We start from the raw sequence: 19,978 nt of genomic DNA on the forward strand, positions 1-19,978 counted from the left end.
GACAGGAATCTCTAATGAGCTATTCACAGCGTATTGGTTGGGTGGGAAGTTCTACCAAGTCTTTATCTGGCGATTGCAGTGTATTATCATTTAGGTTCCCCAGGTATGGTTCAAACTATATTGGACAGGGTAGGTAACTGGCCCATCAGAGCTATTGGGATTAGCATCTTACCATTGGGTTTCTTCTATAAACCTCATAGTCTTGCATCCTATTTCCCAGAGATAGAGAATCCTTGCGGACCAAGACAGACCAGGTATGCAGTCCCAGTCAGTAATAATTTTGATGTATTCAACTCTTTAGAAGACATTGACTGACTGGCTTTGAAGAACCAGTACTTACCTTATGATTGCAGGCCTGCTGGGTGCAGTACGGACAGTCTTTTGGAGCAGGGTGCAAGATTAGACTCCCCCAGAAACAGTGGGCGATACAATTCCAAGTATCGGAGTAAAGGATGGCACAAAGTGGGATACTAGTATACGGAGTGCGGCTCCCTCCATTAGACCCTTAGAGCACTTAATTCAATCACTTGTACCACCTTGCGCTGATGACCTCAGTATTTCTAAACTTGCCCCCTCCATCTCTCTGAATAATTCTGAGCATCTCGCTTGGAATATTATCTTCTGGAACATATCAGGGTTGCTCACAAAGTTACAAAATCAAGAATGGTGCGACTATATCGTGAACTACGAGATACTCTGCCTGCAGGTAACCTGGTCCATCTCATATAAATGGATTTAAATGGATTTAAAACACTCCACACGCAAGCAGTGAAGGAAATGGATTTAAAACACTCCACACGCAAGCAGTGAAGGACCTAGGGGGAAGGCCAAAGGGCAGGCTCTGCACATACATCTCCAACAAGTTGGTAGTAGACAAAATTGATCCATACCTGGCTGACAGTTATTACCAGATAGTCAAACTGTCTTTAAGTATAACACACTATTGTCCTGGTTAATTTCTACAATAACATCACACCAGCTGAACTTGGCAAGGTGTTAAAAAAACTAGGTGATGATCTAAATGCTATCTGTAATACTGGTTCAAAAGATACAATGTTAATTTTTGTAGGCGATTTTAATTGTGCTCTGTGTCCGTTTGAGGATAGTAGAATTTATGGTTTCATCAGTGAAGATGGTGTGTCCAATACCCACTTTTGTCATTCAATGTTGGGGGAGCTGTTTAATGAGTTGCTTTTTAGTGTGGAACTGGGCTATGCAAACAAATTATTGGATATGCCTGTCGATATGTTTTATACTTTTAATGGAAGAGGCCTAGTATCAACTATAGACTATATGTTGGTCTCTTGCAACCATGCATTTAGGCTGCATTCTTTTAAGGTGGGCGATAACTCTTTGAGTGATCATTTTCCTCTATGTTTAACGATTAATATTCCATCATATGGACCGAAAAGGGTAGCCAACGCAACACATGACACCGGAAAGATAAAAATGGATAAAACAAATGTTTTTACTCTACGGTGGTTGAAAGTAGATCCTGCATGGTGACAAAAGAATTTGATATGGACTAGTAAAACTGCTTTTGACACTTGTTTAAGTGAATCAGCCACCCATGCTAGTATCCTAGTGTCTTTTCTGGAAATCTCAGAAGAGGTTAGGAATTTACTAACTGTCCAGCATCGTAATGGAAACAAAGAGCCGGGATAGTTTAGCAGGAAGTGCAAGCAAGCACATTCCAATCTAAAGCATGTGCTTCATAAGTATCCCAAAGTCCTAATGACGTTAGGTAGGCTAGAATGGCTTACAAACAGGCCATTAAAGAAAGAAAGAGTGCCATGCAAAAGCACTCCACAGTGCTTCACAACAGAAAGATAGCACCGCGTTCTGGAGAGCTGTGAAGACCCCTTTCCTACTCCCTAGTGATGGTCCTTCATTAGAAATTGCAATAACAGAGGTTTCTTGGATTGAGCACTTCTCAAAGGTATATAATGAACAAGGAAACCCTGAGAGGCCAACTAATGACACAATATTAGAACCTAAAGATAACATGCACCTGCAGGTCACCGTGGATGAAGTGAACAGAGCGCTCAGACTTCGCATGGGCAGAAAGGCCCCTGGTCCAGATGGTGTTCCAGTGGGCATGTTCAAGTCTAATACTACCCTGTGGGGGCCTATTATAACTCAGGTCATTAACGCTAGTTCCCAAGCTCCATAACCTAAGACTTGGGTTGAGTCTATCATAGCCCCAATCTTCAAACAAGCATTGGAAATGCAATAGGTCTCGCATTAGGAAAGTTTGAGCAATTGGTATTGTAAATGACACTTTTTTTATTTATGTGTTGGTTTTGAAAATAGCAAAAGTAATAGCTTTGTCAGTTACAATGTCAATAGTTTTAACTTTCGCAAATGTGACACCTATAGCATTTGTAATGCAATGTGTGTTGTATTTACGTGACTTAGATGTATTGATATTGCAAATAACAATGGCTTTTAATTTTGTAAATAATTAATACTTAAATAAAATGTATTGTAATTTATAATGGCAATAGCTTAAACGTTTGTAAATAACTTTTGTGAAGATTATGTTCAGTGTATTTTATTGTGACGAAAATCCAAGAACATTGCATTTGCACCTACACACACACACAGCCACCCACACACACACACACACACATAGATGTGGTGGTGGTGGATCTGGGGGATATGGTGGTGGTGGATGTGGTGGTGGTGGTGGTGGATGTGGTGGTGATGGTGGTGGATGTGGGGGTGGATGTGGGGGTGGATTTGGTGGTGGATGTGGTGGTGGATGTGGTGGTGGATGTGGTGGTGGATGTGGTGAAAGTGGTGGTGGATGTGGTGGTGGATGTGGTGGTGGATGTGGTGGTGGAAGTGATGGTGGTGGAAGTGATGGTGGTGGTGGATGCGGCAGTGGATGCGGTGGTGGATGTGGTGGTGGTGGATGCGGTGGTGGTGGATGCGGTGGTGGTGGTGGATGTGGTGGTGGTGGATGTGGTGGTGGTGGATGTGGTGGATGTGGTGGTGGTGGATGCGGTGGATGTGGTGGTGGATGTGGTGGTGGTGGGTGTGGTGGATGTGGTGGTGGATGTGGTGGTGGATGCGGTGGTGGTGCATGTGGTGGATGTGGTGGTGGTGGATGTGGTGGTGGATGTGGCGGTGGATGTCATGGTGGATGTGGAGGTGATGGTGGATGTGGTGGATGTGGTGGTGGATGCGGTGGTGGTGGTGGATGCGGTGGATGTAGTGGTGGATGTGGTGGTGGATGTGGTGGATGTGGTGGTGGTGGATGCGGTGGATGTGGTGGTGCATGTGGTGGATGTGGTGGTGGATGTCATGGTGGATGTGGAGGTGATGGTGGATGTGGTGGATGTGGTGGTGGATGCGGTGGTGGTGGTGGATGCGGTGGTGGTGGAAGTGGTGGTGGATATGTTGGATGTGGTGGTGGATGTGGTGGTGGATGTGGTGGTGGATGTGGTGGTGGATGTGGGTGTGGTGAATGTGGTGGATGTGGTGGTGGATGTGGTGGTGGATGTGGTGGTGGATGGGGTGGTGGATGTGGCGGTGGATGTCATGGTGGATGTGGAGGTGATGGTGGATGTGGTGGTGGATGTGGTGGATGTGGTGGTGATGGTGGATGTGGTGGTGGATGCAGTGGTGGATGCGGTGGTGGATGCGGTGGTGGATGCGGTGGATGTGGTGGTGGTGGATGCGGTGGATGTGGTGGTGGTGGATGCGGTGGATGTGGTGGTGGATGTGGTGGTGGATGTGGTGGTGATGGTGGATGTGGTGGTGGATGTGGCATGACATTTTTATTATATACAGAGGGGTACTTATTTTGTACCAAACACTGACCGATGTTAATGTAAGGGTTGTAGATGGTGGGTTGCGCATGCCTTGTTTTCATTTCCATTATAATGACAATAATCCTTTCTTTGACCCTGTGCTCAATCAACGTGGACTGTATTATAGTGAATACGAGGGGCTTAGATAAAGAAATAGGAGAGGCGAGGAGGAAGGGAAACTGGGGCAAGGAACAGCTGACGGAGGAGAACAAGACGGAGGGCATTGCTGTGGGGAGGGGGGAAGAGAAATGCGACACGGCGGGCAGGGGAGGGGGCGGAGCGGGGAGAGCGGCGATGAGGGTGTGAAGGTCTCACATGAGGGGGCGTGGTATCTTAAGTCGTGTTGCTTTGGGAAGCAAGATTTTAAAAAAGCGCCATACTGAAAGAAAGGCGCGCGCCGCCTTGTTGAAAGTGAAAGGTGCTGAAAATAAACATATGCAGCGGCACTACTGCTGAAACACAAGTGCGGAGCTGGTTAAAAAAACATGAGTAATTGAAATTTAAGGGAGCTTGCTGTGAGGAAAAAAAGCCTCGCCCGCCATTGTTTGTATGCGCTGTGCTTTGCTCAAACATGAAGCACGACGCCCAGGCGATGAGGAGTGCACGACCCCAGAGCCTAACCCTGCTTGGTGTACATTTAAGAACTCCGTTTGGTCTCTCATGAAGGGGCGTGGGATCTTAAGTTGCGTCGCTGCGGGAGGCAAGATAAAAAAACAAGTTAAACAAGTTTAAAAGCAAGTTTTAAGAGGAGACGCGGCCGTGAAACTGAAAGTATGGCCGACCGGCCGTGAATAATTAGGGGGTGAGAAATGCGCTGGGAGGGCTGCCTTTGATGTGGTAATGCGAGGCAGGCAGGCAGGCGGCTGGTGGCATTGTGCACGCGCTTTTTAGGGCTTGCGCTTGCGCAATGACCTAAAAAGCACATGCACTGCATGGAATCGCCAGTTCGGTAAACTCTCGATAAGCCCCTATATATCTCGCTCCCGCTCAATGAGCATGCGCATTGAGATAGGTCGCTCGACCTAAAAAGGGGACTGACATGATCCTGGCTGTTGCAGGCCAATTTCTTTACTTGACTCCATGGTAAAAGTGGCAGGGCGTGTGATCCTGGAACACTTGTAAGATTGGGCTGAGGAAAGATGGGTTTTATCGGATATACAGTATGGTTTTTGGGAAGGGCTGGGAACAATCGAACAAAGTCTAAATCTGTCTATTCTGATAGGGAAATATATAAGAGCGAAAAAGGGAAGATTGTTCCTGGCATTTGTGGACCTAACCGCGGTCTTCAATTCTGTAACTCACGACAAACTGTGGGAGGTCCTTGAAGCCGTGGGGGTTGATGCAAACATCATCTTTTTCCTTAGGCGGCTTTATACTGGTACCTCAGCCAGCGTGAGATTCGGTCTGCATGGGGAGCGTACAGCTGCATTCTCCATTAGGAGGGGGTCAGGCAAGGCTGCGTCCTGGCCCCCTTTCTTTTTAACCTTTTTAACCTTTATATTATTGGATTGGATTGCTTTGTTTAGGGGCGGACAAGACTTCCCTCAAGCCGGTGGCCGACCTATTCCCGCTCTCCTATATGCGGACAATGCGGTCTTAATGGCCCTCCAAAAGGTCCTAAATAGTTTCACTAACTATATGAAGGACCTTGGTCTCAGAATTAATATAAAAAAAAGACCTTCGTTATGAAATGTGGCACAGGGAGTCAGAGGTCACGAGACATGTTTGTAGACATCCAGAAATTAGCTCAAACGAAAAGTTTTACATACCTTGGTGTCTTATTTAGCCATAATGATTCATGGGCCCACACTATAGCTACCAAACGGCCATAAGGACAACAACTGCTCTTACATCCTTTTCAAAGAAACTAGGCAAAAAAACTCTAGTTGAGCTTATTTATATCTACAGAGCCAAGTGCATCTCAACTGCAATGTATGGGGCGGGGGTTTGGGGTTTTGGCAAACCTTCCCCGCGACAACTGGTGGAATATCCTTCCTAAGGTACATTTTATCGGTTCCAGCAAGCACATCTTCTTATGTTTGCCATGAGGAGCTTGGCCTCCCCTTTATCTCCGACCTCATAAAATTGGAGCCCATACTGCTGTGGCATAGGATCTGGTCAAAAGAGCAGACTAAGCTAACAAGCATTGAAAATGCAATAGGTCTCGCATTAGGAAAGTTTTTTTATTTTTTTATTTATGTGTTGGTTTTGAAAATAGCAAAATTAATACCTTTGTCAGGTGGATGTGGTGGTGGATGTGGTGGTGAATGCGATGGTGGTGGATGCGATGGTGGTGGATGTGGTGGTGGATGCGATGTTGGTGGATGTGGCGGTGGATGTGATGGTGGATGTGATGGTGGATGCGGTGGATGTCATGGTGGATGTGATGGTGGATGTGGCGGTGGATGTGGCGGTGGATGTCATGGTGGATGTGATGGTGGATGCGGTGGTGGATGTGGTGGTGGTGGATGCGGTGGTGGATGTAGTGGTGGTGGATGCGGTGGTGGATGTAGTGGTGGTGGATGCGGTGGTGGATGTAGTGGTGGTGGATGTGGTGGTGGTGTATGTGGCGGTGGATGTGGTGGTGGTGGATGTAGTGGTGGTGGATGTAGTGGTGGTGGATGTGGTGGTGGTGGATGTGATGGTGGTGGATGTGGTGGATGTGGTGGTGGTGGATGTGGTGGTGGATGTGGTGGTGAATGCGATGGTGGTGGATGCGATGGTGGTGGATGCGATGGTGGTGGATGTGGCGGTGGATGCGATGGTGGTGGATGTGGCGGTGGATGTGATGGTGGATGTGATGGTGGATGTCATAGTGGATGTGATGGTGGATGTGATGGTGGATGTGGCGGTGGATGTGGCGGTGGATGTGATGGTGGATGTGATGGTGGATGTGGTGGTGGTGGATGCGGTGGTGGATGTAGTGGTGGTGGATGCGGTGGTGGATGTAGTGGTGGTGGATGTAGTGGTGGATGTAGTGGTGGTGGATGTGGTGGATGTGGCGGTGGATGTGGTGGTGGTGGATGTGGCAGTGGATGTGGTGGTGGATGTGGTGGTGGTGGATGTAGTGGTGGTGGATGTAGTGGTGGTGGATGTAGTGGTGGTGGATGTGGTGGTGGTGGTGGTGGATGTGGTGGTGGATGTGGTGGTGAATGCGATGGTGGTGGATGCGATGGTGGTGGATGTGGTGGTGGATGCGATGGTGGTGGATGTGGTGGTGGATGCGATGGTGGTGGATGTGGTGGTGGATGCGATGGTGGTGGATGTGGCGGTGGATGTGATGGTGGATGTGATGGTGGATGTGGTGGATGTCATGGTGGATGTGATGGTGGATGTGGCGGTGGATGTGGCGGTGGATGTCATGGTGGATGTGATGGTGGATGCGGTGGATGTGGTGGTGGTGGATGCGGTGGTGGATGTAGTGGTGGTGGATGCGTTGGTGGATGTAGTGGTGGTGGATGTGGTGGTGGTGGATGTGGCGGTGGATGTGGTGGTGGTGGATGTGGCGGTGGATGTGGTGGTGGATGTAGTGGTGGTGGATGTGGTGGTGGTGGATGTGGTGGTGGTGGATGTGGTGGTGGTGGATGTGGTGGTGGTGGATGTGGTGGTGGATGTGGTGGTGAATGCGATGGTGGTGGATGCGATGGTGGTGGATGTGGTGGTGGATGCGATGGTGGTGGATGTGGCGGTGGATGTGATGGTGGATGTCATGGTGGATGTCATGGTGGATGTGATGGTGGATGCGGTGGATGTGGCGGTGGATGTCATGGTGGATGTGATGGTGGATGCGGTGGATGTGGTGGTGGTGGATGCGGTGGTGGATGTAGTGGTGGTGGATGCGGTGGTGGATGTAGTGGTGGTGGATGCGGTGGTGAATGCGATGGTGGTGGATGCGATGGTGGTGGATGTGGTGGTGGATGCGATGGTGGTGGATGTGGTGGTGGATGCGATGGTGGTGGATGTGGTGGTGGATGCGATGGTGGTGGATGTGGCGGTGGATGTGATGGTGGATGTGATGGTGGATGTGGTGGATGTCATGGTGGATGTGATGGTGGATGTGGCGGTGGATGTGGCGGTGGATGTCATGGTGGATGTGATGGTGGATGTGGTGGTGGTGGATGCGGTGGTGGATGTAGTGGTGGTGGATGCGGTGGTGGATGTAGTGGTGGTGGATGTAGTGGTGGATGTAGTGGTGGTGGATGTGGTGGATGTGGCGGTGGATGTGGTGGTGGTGGATGTGGCAGTGGATGTGGTGGTGGATGTGGTGGTGGTGGATGTAGTGGTGGTGGATGTAGTGGTGGTGGATGTAGTGGTGGTGGATGTGGTGGTGGTGGTGGTGGATGTGGTGGTGGATGTGGTGGTGAATGCGATGGTGGTGGATGCGATGGTGGTGGATGTGGTGGTGGATGCGATGGTGGTGGATGTGGTGGTGGATGCGATGGTGGTGGATGTGGTGGTGGATGCGATGGTGGTGGATGTGGCGGTGGATGTGATGGTGGATGTGATGGTGGATGTGGTGGATGTCATGGTGGATGTGATGGTGGATGTGGCGGTGGATGTGGCGGTGGATGTCATGGTGGATGTGATGGTGGATGCGGTGGATGTGGTGGTGGTGGATGCGGTGGTGGATGTAGTGGTGGTGGATGCGTTGGTGGATGTAGTGGTGGTGGATGTGGTGGTGGTGGATGTGGCGGTGGATGTGGTGGTGGTGGATGTGGCGGTGGATGTGGTGGTGGATGTAGTGGTGGTGGATGTGGTGGTGGTGGATGTGGTGGTGGTGGATGTGGTGGTGGTGGATGTGGTGGTGGTGGATGTGGTGGTGGATGTGGTGGTGAATGCGATGGTGGTGGATGCGATGGTGGTGGATGTGGTGGTGGATGCGATGGTGGTGGATGTGGCGGTGGATGTGATGGTGGATGTCATGGTGGATGTCATGGTGGATGTGATGGTGGATGCGGTGGATGTGGCGGTGGATGTCATGGTGGATGTGATGGTGGATGCGGTGGATGTGGTGGTGGTGGATGCGGTGGTGGATGTAGTGGTGGTGGATGCGGTGGTGGATGTAGTGGTGGTGGATGCGGTGGTGGATGTGGTGGTGGTGGATGTGGCGGTGGATGTGGTGGTGGTGGATGTGGCGGTGGATGTGGTGGTGGATGTGGTGGTGGTGGATGTAGTGGTGGTGGATGTAGTGGTGGTGGATGTGGTGGTGGTGGATGTGGTGGTGGTGGTGGATGTAGTGGTGGTGGATGTGGTGGTGGTGGATGTGGTGGTGGTGGATGTGGCGGTGGATGTGGTGGTGGATGCGGTTATAAAGCCTGTGATTGATAGAACTTAGAAACGGCAAAACTATGATAGCAAGCATATGTTTAATTAAGCGCATGTGGACAGTGAATTGCATTGCATGAAATCCTTTCCTTAGTGTGGCATGTCAGATTTAGTCCAATCCCTAGTGCAAAATCAACATGAATCACTTTTCGTTCCAAAAACACATGTAGGAGCAAAAATCAAAAATCTAACTTAGGTGAACAGTCTCTAATGCAGCAAAGTAACCAAGTGTGTGGCATTTCTTATAGGTGTAAAATCACTCTGCATAGAGAGAAAATTTAGTTTGATGATGAATGAGTTGTGAAAAATGTGTATTCGTATGACATCTCCAGCACATAGAGGTGCAAAAATTACATTTAGTTGCAAAATCGCACTTTGTGAAACATCGATAGAAGTGTGAACACACTGCGATGAGCTAAAATAAAATTAGTGTTATAAAGCAAAGCAAGCAGATATCGTTATTATCAACATCGGATTAAAAAAAAAAAAAGAAAAGGAGACACGGCCGGCCAGCCGTGAAACTTAAAGCACGGCCGGCCGGCCGGCCGTGAAAAAGCCTTTGATGCAGCAGGGGGTAATTAGGGGAGGAGAATGGCTGGGCTGAGGCAGAGCGCCAAGCCTTTGATGCAGCAGGGGGCGGAGCGGGAAGAGCTGCTGGCGGCACTAAGCTGACGATTTGATGCTGTGCACGCGCATTTTAACTAATTGCGCTTGCGCATTGAGTTAAAAGTGCACATGCACTTCATCAAATCGCCAGTGAATCGCCAGTGTAGGTAAGCTTTGTTTAAGCCCCCATAGTCTCGCTCTGCTCAATGCGCATGCGCATTGACAGGCGAGACCTAAAAAGGGAGATCTTGCAGGATAGCCTCCAACTGGAAGGGTCCTTGAAAATCCCCTGGGTAAGGTTCGTACGTGATTTTATGAAGGACTTTGATCACCCAGAATATTTTACGAACCCTGAGTCAATGCAGGGGATCTCCAGGAAAGCATTAACAAAAGAGGGTCTCCTGTTATTAGATACAATAAGAGTGTCCGGGGAAATTTTAAAGCCCAGTGTTAACCAACATCAGATAATACTAACTACGAGAAGTTTGGAACCATATTTAACTTTTGTGCATGGGTGGTTTTGATGGATTGCTTTTCACTGGATTTAGACTGGGCACTGTTCATAGACTCGTGACCTTTCCACGAACGAATGATTGGTCATGGACATTACAATTATGTCCATGTGACAAACACTCCGATCAATCTACCATTCATTTAGTTTTATTTTCTAAATTTTATATAGAGTCGAGGAAAGTATGGATAATTCCAATTTTATAACAACAGGGGTTGAGGCATTGTCGCCCTGCTTTTATTAAACTTCAGTTTTTGGAGAATGAGCACATAGCGTGGGGGTAAGCCAGGTTTTTGAAGAAGGTGCTCCGTCTAAGGCAGAGTATTACTGAACACTAGTTATAATTCATAGGGGCACTCATCCCCTTTTTAGATAGTTTATGTCATTGCAGTGTTATTTATTCTCTCTGTTTTTAATCTGTTTTATTGTCGCAATCTGATCATTGTATTTATTTTGTATAATTTACTGCCTAACACGATATATTCTGTATGTGCTTTTATGATTGTTAAAAAAAGCTGTTGAATAAAGCTTTTCTTGACTTGACTATTGCTGTTACTAATATAACATAACCAAATTTGTGTTCACTTACAAATGCTTCCAAAAGGAAACAGAGTATTTGGATGTGGGACGCAGGGGACTGCCTGTCTTGCTTTATGCAAACGATGTAGTTCTCCTGGCCCGCACCTCAAAAAGCGTACAGATTTTGCTCGACACTTTCCGTAGGTTTATGGCCGAACGTGATCTGGCCATAAACAATTCTAAATCCCACGTAATGCTAGTTGGGCTGCGCCCCAAGAAACAGTACTCCTTTAAGGTAAATGGAGAAAAAGTACCAATAACATTGACTTTCTCCTACCTGGGTGTTTTATTGGATGACCACCTGGGATGGGTTCCTCTAATTAGGAAGAAAACGGGGGAAGTGTCTAGGACTAATGCTGCAATCTTTAACTTTGCTACAAAAATTGGCAAGCGCCTGATAGCGGCGATGATAACAATCTATCAAGCAGAGTGTAGCGATTGCCAGTTATGGTAGCATGTTGTGGGGGTATACAGGTTTGGATGGTATTCAGGTTGTAGAAAATAACTTTTTAAAAGAGCTGTTGGGGGTTCCTAAAGGGACCTCGAACTTAATAGTTCACAAAGACACTAGTCTCACATTTATTAATGATATTCTGGCTATGCACCACTGCTTTTTTGGCTCAATTGCTCGCTGAATGAGGATCTCAGCCTTACCCAAGAGTTAATGAAAGAAATTTTGAGCCTGGATCACATGATTGAAATACCATGGTGAAAATACCAAAAGGGCTGCTTTGGAGAGTTGGGACGTCTGGACCTTTTTTAAGACCTGATTGTATCATTAGATCCGATGTGGTCTTTGTGAAGCAATCTTTTATTTTGTGAAAAAAACTAAAAAGAGATGGGATGGAATTGTCTAAAAACAGCGTCCGCAAGTACGTGACGCTCAAATCCACTCCAGATATGGAGCCATACCTGTCGTGGCCTTTGTCTGCTCACGAGCGGTTTTTACTAACAAGGTTCCGACTATTTCCATCTTTTACTTGCCGTACCGAAGGGGTGTCACAAAGGACAAGTGTTAGCACCCTGTGGCTGCGACAGTTTGTCTCCACAGGATCTGCTGCACTTTATGTATTTCTGTACCTTTTATGATGCCCCTCGGAGGCTCTTCTTAAAATCATTTTTAAAAATGTTAAATTTTAGCCAGGTTTGCCCCGCTCTCTATTTTATGCAATTATTAAAGCCAGAGTGTATCCCATTTGTGGTTGGTTTTTTAAAATCTTCCTTAAGGTACAGAAACTATGTGGATCCCTAAAGAGTGGCCTGTTGTATTTTATGAAGTGACTTTTTAAACCTTGACGATGTTATGTTCATATCTTTTTTAAATTTGCTGTATGTATTGGGATATTTGTATAATATGTCTGGATATGTATACTTGTGCTTTCTTTATATTTTTAACCCCTTCGGCGCTCATGAGGAGCTCAGCTCGTCATGAGCGTAACCTGCGCTACGCGGATGACGAGCTGAGCTCGTCATGTAACGCGGGTTTTTTTAAATCGCAGCGCGCAGCGGGACAACCGCTAGCGCGCATGCGGTTAAGAATGAATTGCAAACTTTTTATGGTTTTCTAACATGTAAACCGAATAAAGTATTTTGAGGATGAGTATAAAAAAATTATGTGCATAAAACACAGGTAATAGAATAAAATGCTAGTTGAATTTACATGAATGTTGTCACAATAGAGAATGCTCACTTTAGTCCTTCCACTGCTCATCACAGATGTCATATCTCTCCCCATAACATATAGGATAGTACATCAGAAATGACATAATTAATGTAGGTAAACAATAGACACGAGCGATGGAGACACCAAGAGAAAAGATACAGAAAACATTAAATCCTAGTATCAATATTCACAGGTATTCACTTTGCATGTGATCCAGGGAATTATATCACAACAGAACCCTTTTCAGAGTGTGACGGGAGAGTGCTCCGTCCCTGCCTTGTGCCTAATTCTGGCGTTCTCCAGAATTATGCATGGGTCTAGTTCCTGTGTTTTATAAATATTAGGACCAGATTTGAAGTGATACTGGATTAGCAACAAATTATTTTGGAGACCTGATGAAGAAGTCGGAGGTGAATTTTCCATAATGACGAAACACGTATTGGCTGTGTGGAGGTAGAGAGACTTGGGCTTATGGATTTCAAGCGGTCTGTGGATCCTACTAAGAGCCTATAATAAAGGAATTCCAGATTTTTTTTCAGTTTATTGTTGATTATTCTGTATTTAATCGTGAGTACTCTGGGGGATTTGTAGATGTGGGATAAACCGATTACGGTTTGTATCCCCAATAACTAGACAGAGAAAGTTTACTTTCCAGTTGAGGGAGCCTTGGAAGGTAAGAGCCTTGGGCAGTCACCCACTTTGCTCATACTTTAAAACCTCTCAGAGACATAGAACCTGATCCACAGTGCTTTTTTACCCTATTAGTAAGCATGTCTTACTCCCAGAAGTTCATGAGTAAGACAGTCTGGAATAAGATTCAGTTACTCAGACAGTGCTTTGTGAATCTGACTTGAAGTAAAATTTAGCGACTGAAAACTAGAGAGACACCGAGGGAGGGAGAGAGCCAGAGTGATGGACGGACAGATACATGCATTGTTGGTTGAGGGGATGGATGATCAGGCAGCCAAAGTGTTAGACACAAAAGGCTAAAAGATTGAGAGACAGGAGAAGAATTAGAGGGATAAAGAGTAAGATGCTTAGAAAGACCGACTGACAAGCTGAGAGAAGAAAACAACGTGCAAAAAGAAAAAGGGGAAATTAAAGAAACACTAACAGAGTAATAGATGGAAAGAAGCAGACCTATGATAATTTTAAAAACATAAAACCTTTAGTTTTTATACAATAGTTTTATTGAACTGTACCCTAATACCCGTTGACTCTTCCCATTCCTGAACTACCCCTTAATTCTTCCCTTCACTGAACCCTAAAAATCCCCTATTGATTTATGCTAGCCTTTTCCCATTAACCCCAACGTACCCCTTAATGTTAACCTACTGTGAACTGTCAAAGCCCCTTACTATGCCATAAAGCTACCCTTCCCTGAACCAGAACACTTTCCTACCTCCTAACGCTACCCATCCCTGAACCCTAAAAAACCGAACCAACCATTAACACTACCCTTTCTTCAGCCCTAAAAATCCCTTGCGCTGCCCTTTTCTGAACGCTAAAAGCGTTTTACTACCCCTTAACACTGAACCCTAAAAACCTCTTACTAGTCACCCACCCACTTCCCTCACCTCACTGTCAATACCCCTTTCTACTTAAGTGGGAGGATGTCCTCTTGCCCCTGCATCCACTACATTTATTGTGCCCTGTAAGTTTTTTCTATTTTTTATAGCAGACTACATGTTTAATGCAACTTTTTTGTATTTAACTTCTTTCTCACAATATATTTTTACTACAAATCGGATAGACACTTAGACAGGTACACAGGTTGACACATCGATATGCTCACATAGGCTATTCATATTATTCTCTAAAAGTGAACTCCTGCAAAAACAAAATACAAATCTCATAGGAGAGCAGGCTAAGGCTGACTTCCTTCTTGATTTTAAGAGTAGCTACCTTAAAAAAAAAAAAAGAAGGCAGTGAAGTTTTGACACCTAACTTGCACAATCCTGATATCAAAATATGGAAATGCATACAGAATATGGTAATGGTATATCTGCTAATTATTTAAGTTTTTTTCAGAGCACAGACTGAATACAAATTCCTTAAAGCGTTTTGACTTCTTTGATCTATGAGGTCTCCACAGCGCCCTTCATTTGACTCTTAGCTACTTAATTGCCTCCTACTTGCTGCTAAGGGACTAGGGGAGAAGCAAGAAGTGGAAACTGGAGTCGGCATATAGACCTTATTAATTTCTGTTCTTGCATTTGCTTTCAAGGGACATGTGATGCCTGGAAGGAAAAGTGCTAACTAAGCAAGAGGAGAAAAGGTGCAGCCAGAGAAGTAAAGACAACACCACAAGAGGGGAGACTGATGGCACAAGCTGCCCAAAGTGAGCGAACCATCGTGGAAGGATTATGAACAGTGACCTGAGAAAAGGGCCCACAAGAGGAGTGACTGAGGGCAAATGCTGCCCAAAGTGAGTGAACCATCATGGAAGGATTGTGAACAGTGACCTGAGAAGAGGTCAGAAGAGCGGAGACCTGAGAAGAGGTCAGAAGAGCGGAGACCTGAGAAGAGGTCAGAAAAGCAGAGACCTGAGAAGAGGTCAGAAAAGCAGAGACCTGAGACGATGTCAGTGGAGAAGTAACCCGAGAAGATGTCGGAGTGATGATGACCAATGAAGAGGTCAGAGTGACGGTGACCAACGAAGAGGTCAGAGAAGACAGCATGGAATAAAAGAATGAGTATTGACTAAAAGAAGGTCGCAAGGTCAGGTCTGGTTATCGGAGGAAAATAATGCATTGTCCTAGGGGTAGGGCAAGACCAGGGGAACACTTGTGGCGTGCATGCCACACAAAGAGGTCTGGTTAGTGAAGACGAGCAAAGAAGATGGGACAAGACCGCATTGCGAAGAAAAGAACAAGAAGGAGGAAGGTGAGTTGCATGATGCCAACGCGAAGAAAGGCCGAAAACAAGAGGGCCCTGTAATGGTGCAGGGCCCTAGGCCTTCATGCACGCAAAGTATGTACACACAGACACAATACTTAGTGGGTAGAATTGGACCAGGGCACCGGGCGTGGGCACGCAGTCTCGTACTATCCCGCGAGGGCCTCCAGGTACCTGCCACACGCCGCCCGCTGCAGGGTTTCGCACCCCCTCGCACTGGCCACACACTCCTGGCCGCTGAAGCGCCGAAGCACGGGCGAACTCTGGCGCTTGCCGTCACAGTCTCCGCTGTGTCCCCCAAGGCTCCCGGATGACAAGGCTGCGGGCGGTTTTCACGCCTCCGGCGGCTCCTCCACTATGCCGCTGCCCAGTCCTCGTCTCTCCGCCGCTGCCGCCTGGAGTCAAGCCGCTCCTCGTCTCAGTGGCCTCCTTGCATTTCAGCCCACCGGCCCTGCATGATCCAGCCTGTGTAGGAGCACCTCGGCAGGATAATTACAGGATAGTAACGGCCCCATGGACGGACCTCTACCAAGACACGTCCGCCATGCTAGGCTGCTGGCCACGCCCCCCCCACGTAGCGTACGCGATTGATGATGTTAATAATGGAAATACTAATGTATCGTCGTCGGAGGTTATTTCTGAAACTGATTGGAAGAATGTAATGTGTGAGGACAGTACGTTATCTAATGTGGCGAAATTTCTACAGGTGGGTTGGCCTGAAGAAAGGATATTAACTGGTGATCTTATGTCTTTTTGCAAGATCAAGGATGAGTTAATGTTTTCTCAAGGTTTTGTAACAAGAGGATATAAAATTGTTCCTCCTTTTAAAATAAGAGGAAAGATCCTGTCCCTGGCTCATGAAGGCCATATAGGTATGTCCAGCACCAAAAGACGTATCAGAGAATTTTATTGGTGGCCTGGTGTTGATAGTATGGTTGACAATGGGTCAGACAGTGTCTTCCTTGTTCTAAAAGTGATAAATCAGTCAAACCACTGTCTGTGGATGTCACTCCTATTGAGTATGTTCAAGGTCCCTGGAGGAAACTAGGTATCGATATTATTGGTCCCCTTGGTTTATCTTTCAATAAGGATGTTTATGTTTTAGTCTTAATAGATTATTTCTCAAAATGGCCTGAGTTGAAGATTGTAGACAAGATTGGTTCAACTCAAATAATTGAATTTTTAGATGAAGTTTTCTGCCGTGAAGGATTGCCTGCAGAAATTATTTCTGACAATGGTCCTCAATTTGTTAGCAATGAGTTTGATTTGTTACTTGAAAGATGTGGTGTTTTGCATAAAAGAGTGTCCAATTATAACCCACAAGCCAATGGCCAGGTAGAACGCTTTAATAGGGTGGTCAAAGAATCTATTCAGCTAGCTATAAAAAGTGGCTGAGAATGGAAAAAGACTCTACGTGCCACTCTATTGTCATATCGTATTTCTACGAATTCTGTCACGGTCTATCTCCGTTTGAGATGTTACGAGGAAGGAAACCTGGTTCTAAGCTTTTGCCTTGGTGGTTGAAGGTTAAAACCTCCAACGATTCCCCTTTTGAATTATCCCAAGTCAGGGAGCGTGTTCAGAAATATCAAGAGAAAATGAAGAACAATGTCTTGCAGCATCGATGTTCTGCTTCCAAAATTAAAGTAGGGGATTTTGTTTGTGTCAAGTTTAGTGGTCTCTCTGGCAGAAAATGGGCTAAGTGAACTGATCCCATTAAAGTACTGGAAGTTTTCAGTAAAGCAGTAAGAGTAGATGGGGGCAAAATTTTGAATTTTAGACGCATATCCTTTTGTAAATTTGCAAACTTACAGTCTGTCTTTCAACCCATTGTTCCTAAATGTACTGATGAGAATGACAATGCTTCCATTGTTTTGAACTCATATGAGAATGCCATGCCTAATTCAAATGTCTCGGAGTCATGTTCTAAATGTGTTGACAATTTTCAGAGTTTATCTTCTACCATGTGTGATGACAATACTGCTGAACCTTGTGATGATATTCCTGAATCCGAAAGTCATGTGATTGAGTTACGTGTGAGGTGTTGGGCTGTGCGTTACGGTGCGCACATGAGAAGACTCCTTCTTTTGAAGCTTCTCTGATTTGCCGGTTTTGGTTTTACCCTCAGAATTGGTTGTTACCTCGTGTGAGGTTTTGAGCTGTGAGTTACGGGTGCGCACATAAGAAAACACCTTCTTTTGAAGCTTCTCTGACTTGCCTGTTTTGTTTTTACCCTCTGAATTGGTTGTTACCTCATGTGAGGAGTTGGACTGTGTGTTACGGGTGCGCACATGAGAGGACTCTTTCCTTTTTAGCTTCTCTAGATTTACCCTTGTTTTTGAAAGTTGAGAATGCTCTTTAGCTTCTCTGGATTTACTCTTGTTTTTGGTTGAGGTATTTGTATCACCCTATTGTTAGGGGTTGCAAAATTACCCTGATAGTGTTACGTCTTGAAGTTTTGTGTTATTCTTTAAGCTTGTTGGCTTTTTGTATGTGTGTATGTCCACCTTCACACATTCTTTTTAGAACTAGTCATATTGCATGTATGTACAATGATCTTGCATGCTTGTATTTTTACAATTCTGATGAGGGGGATATGTGTTGTAATCTAGTAAGTGATTAATGCATCCTCTCTGTTGTTGCCCTTTGCCTTGCTGCTCAGTCTTTATGATGTCATCAGAATGTTGAGAGTGTTTGAGTGGAAGAAGGAATCAGTTGGTGTGGAAGGGCTGAGAGGCAAGGAGGCTGCTCCTGGTGGGGCATTGTATGAGGCATGGCATTAGACATAACTTGGATCCTATCTGAAGAATAAAGCAGTGACCCTAATATACATCACTGGACTACGTATCTTTCATTTAATTGTAACAGAGTACAATAGCAGTTTTAGAATTCATAGTTTCCTGCACAATTCATCAGTAAGGTCCTGCCGTAAACTATGTCTGAGTTGGCCTAATATGCGCTGCCCATCTTGGACCATCTAGTAATGCACAATCGTGTAATGGAAATGCATTGTAACTTGCACAGTTTACGAATCAAACATGTTACAAATATAAATACAAAATGTAACTGTCTCATTATAAACTAGGAGGCTGGAACTCCTGTAAAAATTGTGATAAACTTATAAAAATTATAGGGCTCAATTTGTAAGACAAAGTGTCATGCGGTATTCCCCAGGGAGTTCCTGCTGCAGATTATGTCTGAGTTTGCCTCATATGTAACGGCCATCTGTGACCAAATAAATAATGCATATTAGCTGAATACAGATGCAGAATATAAATGGCCTCAACAGTGCTAATGACTGTCGGGGTATGGCAGGAGGGGTGGTTCATTTCATTTCAATGGAGTTCACTCGAGTAACTGCCCGTCTATGAGTCTGGGTAGGGGTATAGGGGAGGGAACTGAACCTGGATGCGCTGACACCACGATTTTCCCCACTGTCAATCTGTCTCCCACCTCATGTCCATATATTGTGGTCCTTGTAGGGGTTCCCGAGCTATGAAAGAGCCAGAGAGAAACCCAGAATGAGCTAAACAATAAATCCCTGTATTGCCTAGAAAGATAGAGGCAGCTCCCATACGATAGAGCCGAAGAGATCTTTATGACTCGTAGAGTCAACTGGATAGGAAAGAGACTTAAAGACAGGCAAGGGGATGGGGTCGTAATCAACTTCAGGAAGCCAAAGATCACCCATAGTCTTCTGCAAGGTGATCTTCTTGAACAGGTCCCAGGTACAGCAATCAAGCTCCTGCCACTCAGCTATTTCTATAAGCCATCATATAAGCCACCACACAGGGAACAAAATAGCAGCACACTGGCTACCCAGAATTCAATCCATTGGCAGGATAGACATCCACGTCAGATACCTAGGCCCCTGCCCTTTTCAATCCCAGTAATAAATAGATATGGAGCTCTGGAGGGGGAAATTCACTTCTTGACCACCACAATCCAGACCTAGCTAAAGTCTCTGAGGGTATTATTAGGGTACAAGACGTGATCCAGGGCTGTAAAAACGCACAGTGTGTCTATGGGCCTCGGAAAGGAGGAGCAGAGCCACAGGGTGAAGTCTCCATCACGGAGGAAAGTATAATTGCCTCTCTTACAGGGGTAGCTTAGATACATACTGTACTCATGGGTAAAGGAATGGGGCTTTTTATGTAGTAGTGCACAACAGAGGCCAAAGGTAACTACCACACTCCTGGTTCAATCAGCGGTGCCGTGAAGCAAAATGGGCCTTGCTTGTAGCTTTGAAATGCAAGGATAGGCCATCCATTAAACTCAAAAAGACCATTTTTAGAGAGACCATCGCACTAGCAAAGAAGTCTTGGGAGCAGGAAGTCCCTTTGTGGGGCCCTGATGTCCAAAGATCTCAAAGCCTTCTAGAAAATAGTTAATGCAGGTTGCAGAGAAGGTAAAGTGGTATTCAAGCTTAACATCGTGGCCAAAGCATGGAACAAGCACTATCAGGCCTTGTATGCTACATCTAAGGCAGACAAAGGTGTAGGCTATCCAACTAGAGACCCACCCTGGGTGAAGCCAAGAAGTACCCAGTGATAACCTTGCCTGAAGTGCTTAGTGCCA

General features: G+C 46.0%; 2 protein-coding genes across 2 annotated transcripts in view; one reads left to right on the forward strand and one right to left on the reverse strand.

Annotated features, from left to right (window-relative positions):
• TMEM45B (transmembrane protein 45B) overlaps positions 1-19,978 on the reverse strand; it is a 266,178-nt gene that overhangs the window by 194,282 nt on the left and 51,918 nt on the right. The gene's annotated exons all lie outside the window — the stretch shown is intronic.
• Positions 5,997-10,110, forward strand: LOC144824961 (uncharacterized). Its single transcript, XM_078683897.1, has 2 exons — positions 5,997-7,686; positions 8,858-10,110. The coding sequence occupies exons 1-2, from the start codon at positions 6,091-6,093 to the stop codon at positions 8,882-8,884; spliced, it is 1,623 nt and encodes a 540-aa protein (XP_078540023.1). The 5' UTR covers positions 5,997-6,090; the 3' UTR covers positions 8,885-10,110.

This window comes from Lissotriton helveticus, chromosome 3_1, assembly GCF_964261635.1.
Source record: "Lissotriton helveticus chromosome 3_1, aLisHel1.1, whole genome shotgun sequence".
NCBI classification, from domain to species: domain Eukaryota; kingdom Metazoa; phylum Chordata; class Amphibia; order Caudata; family Salamandridae; genus Lissotriton; species Lissotriton helveticus.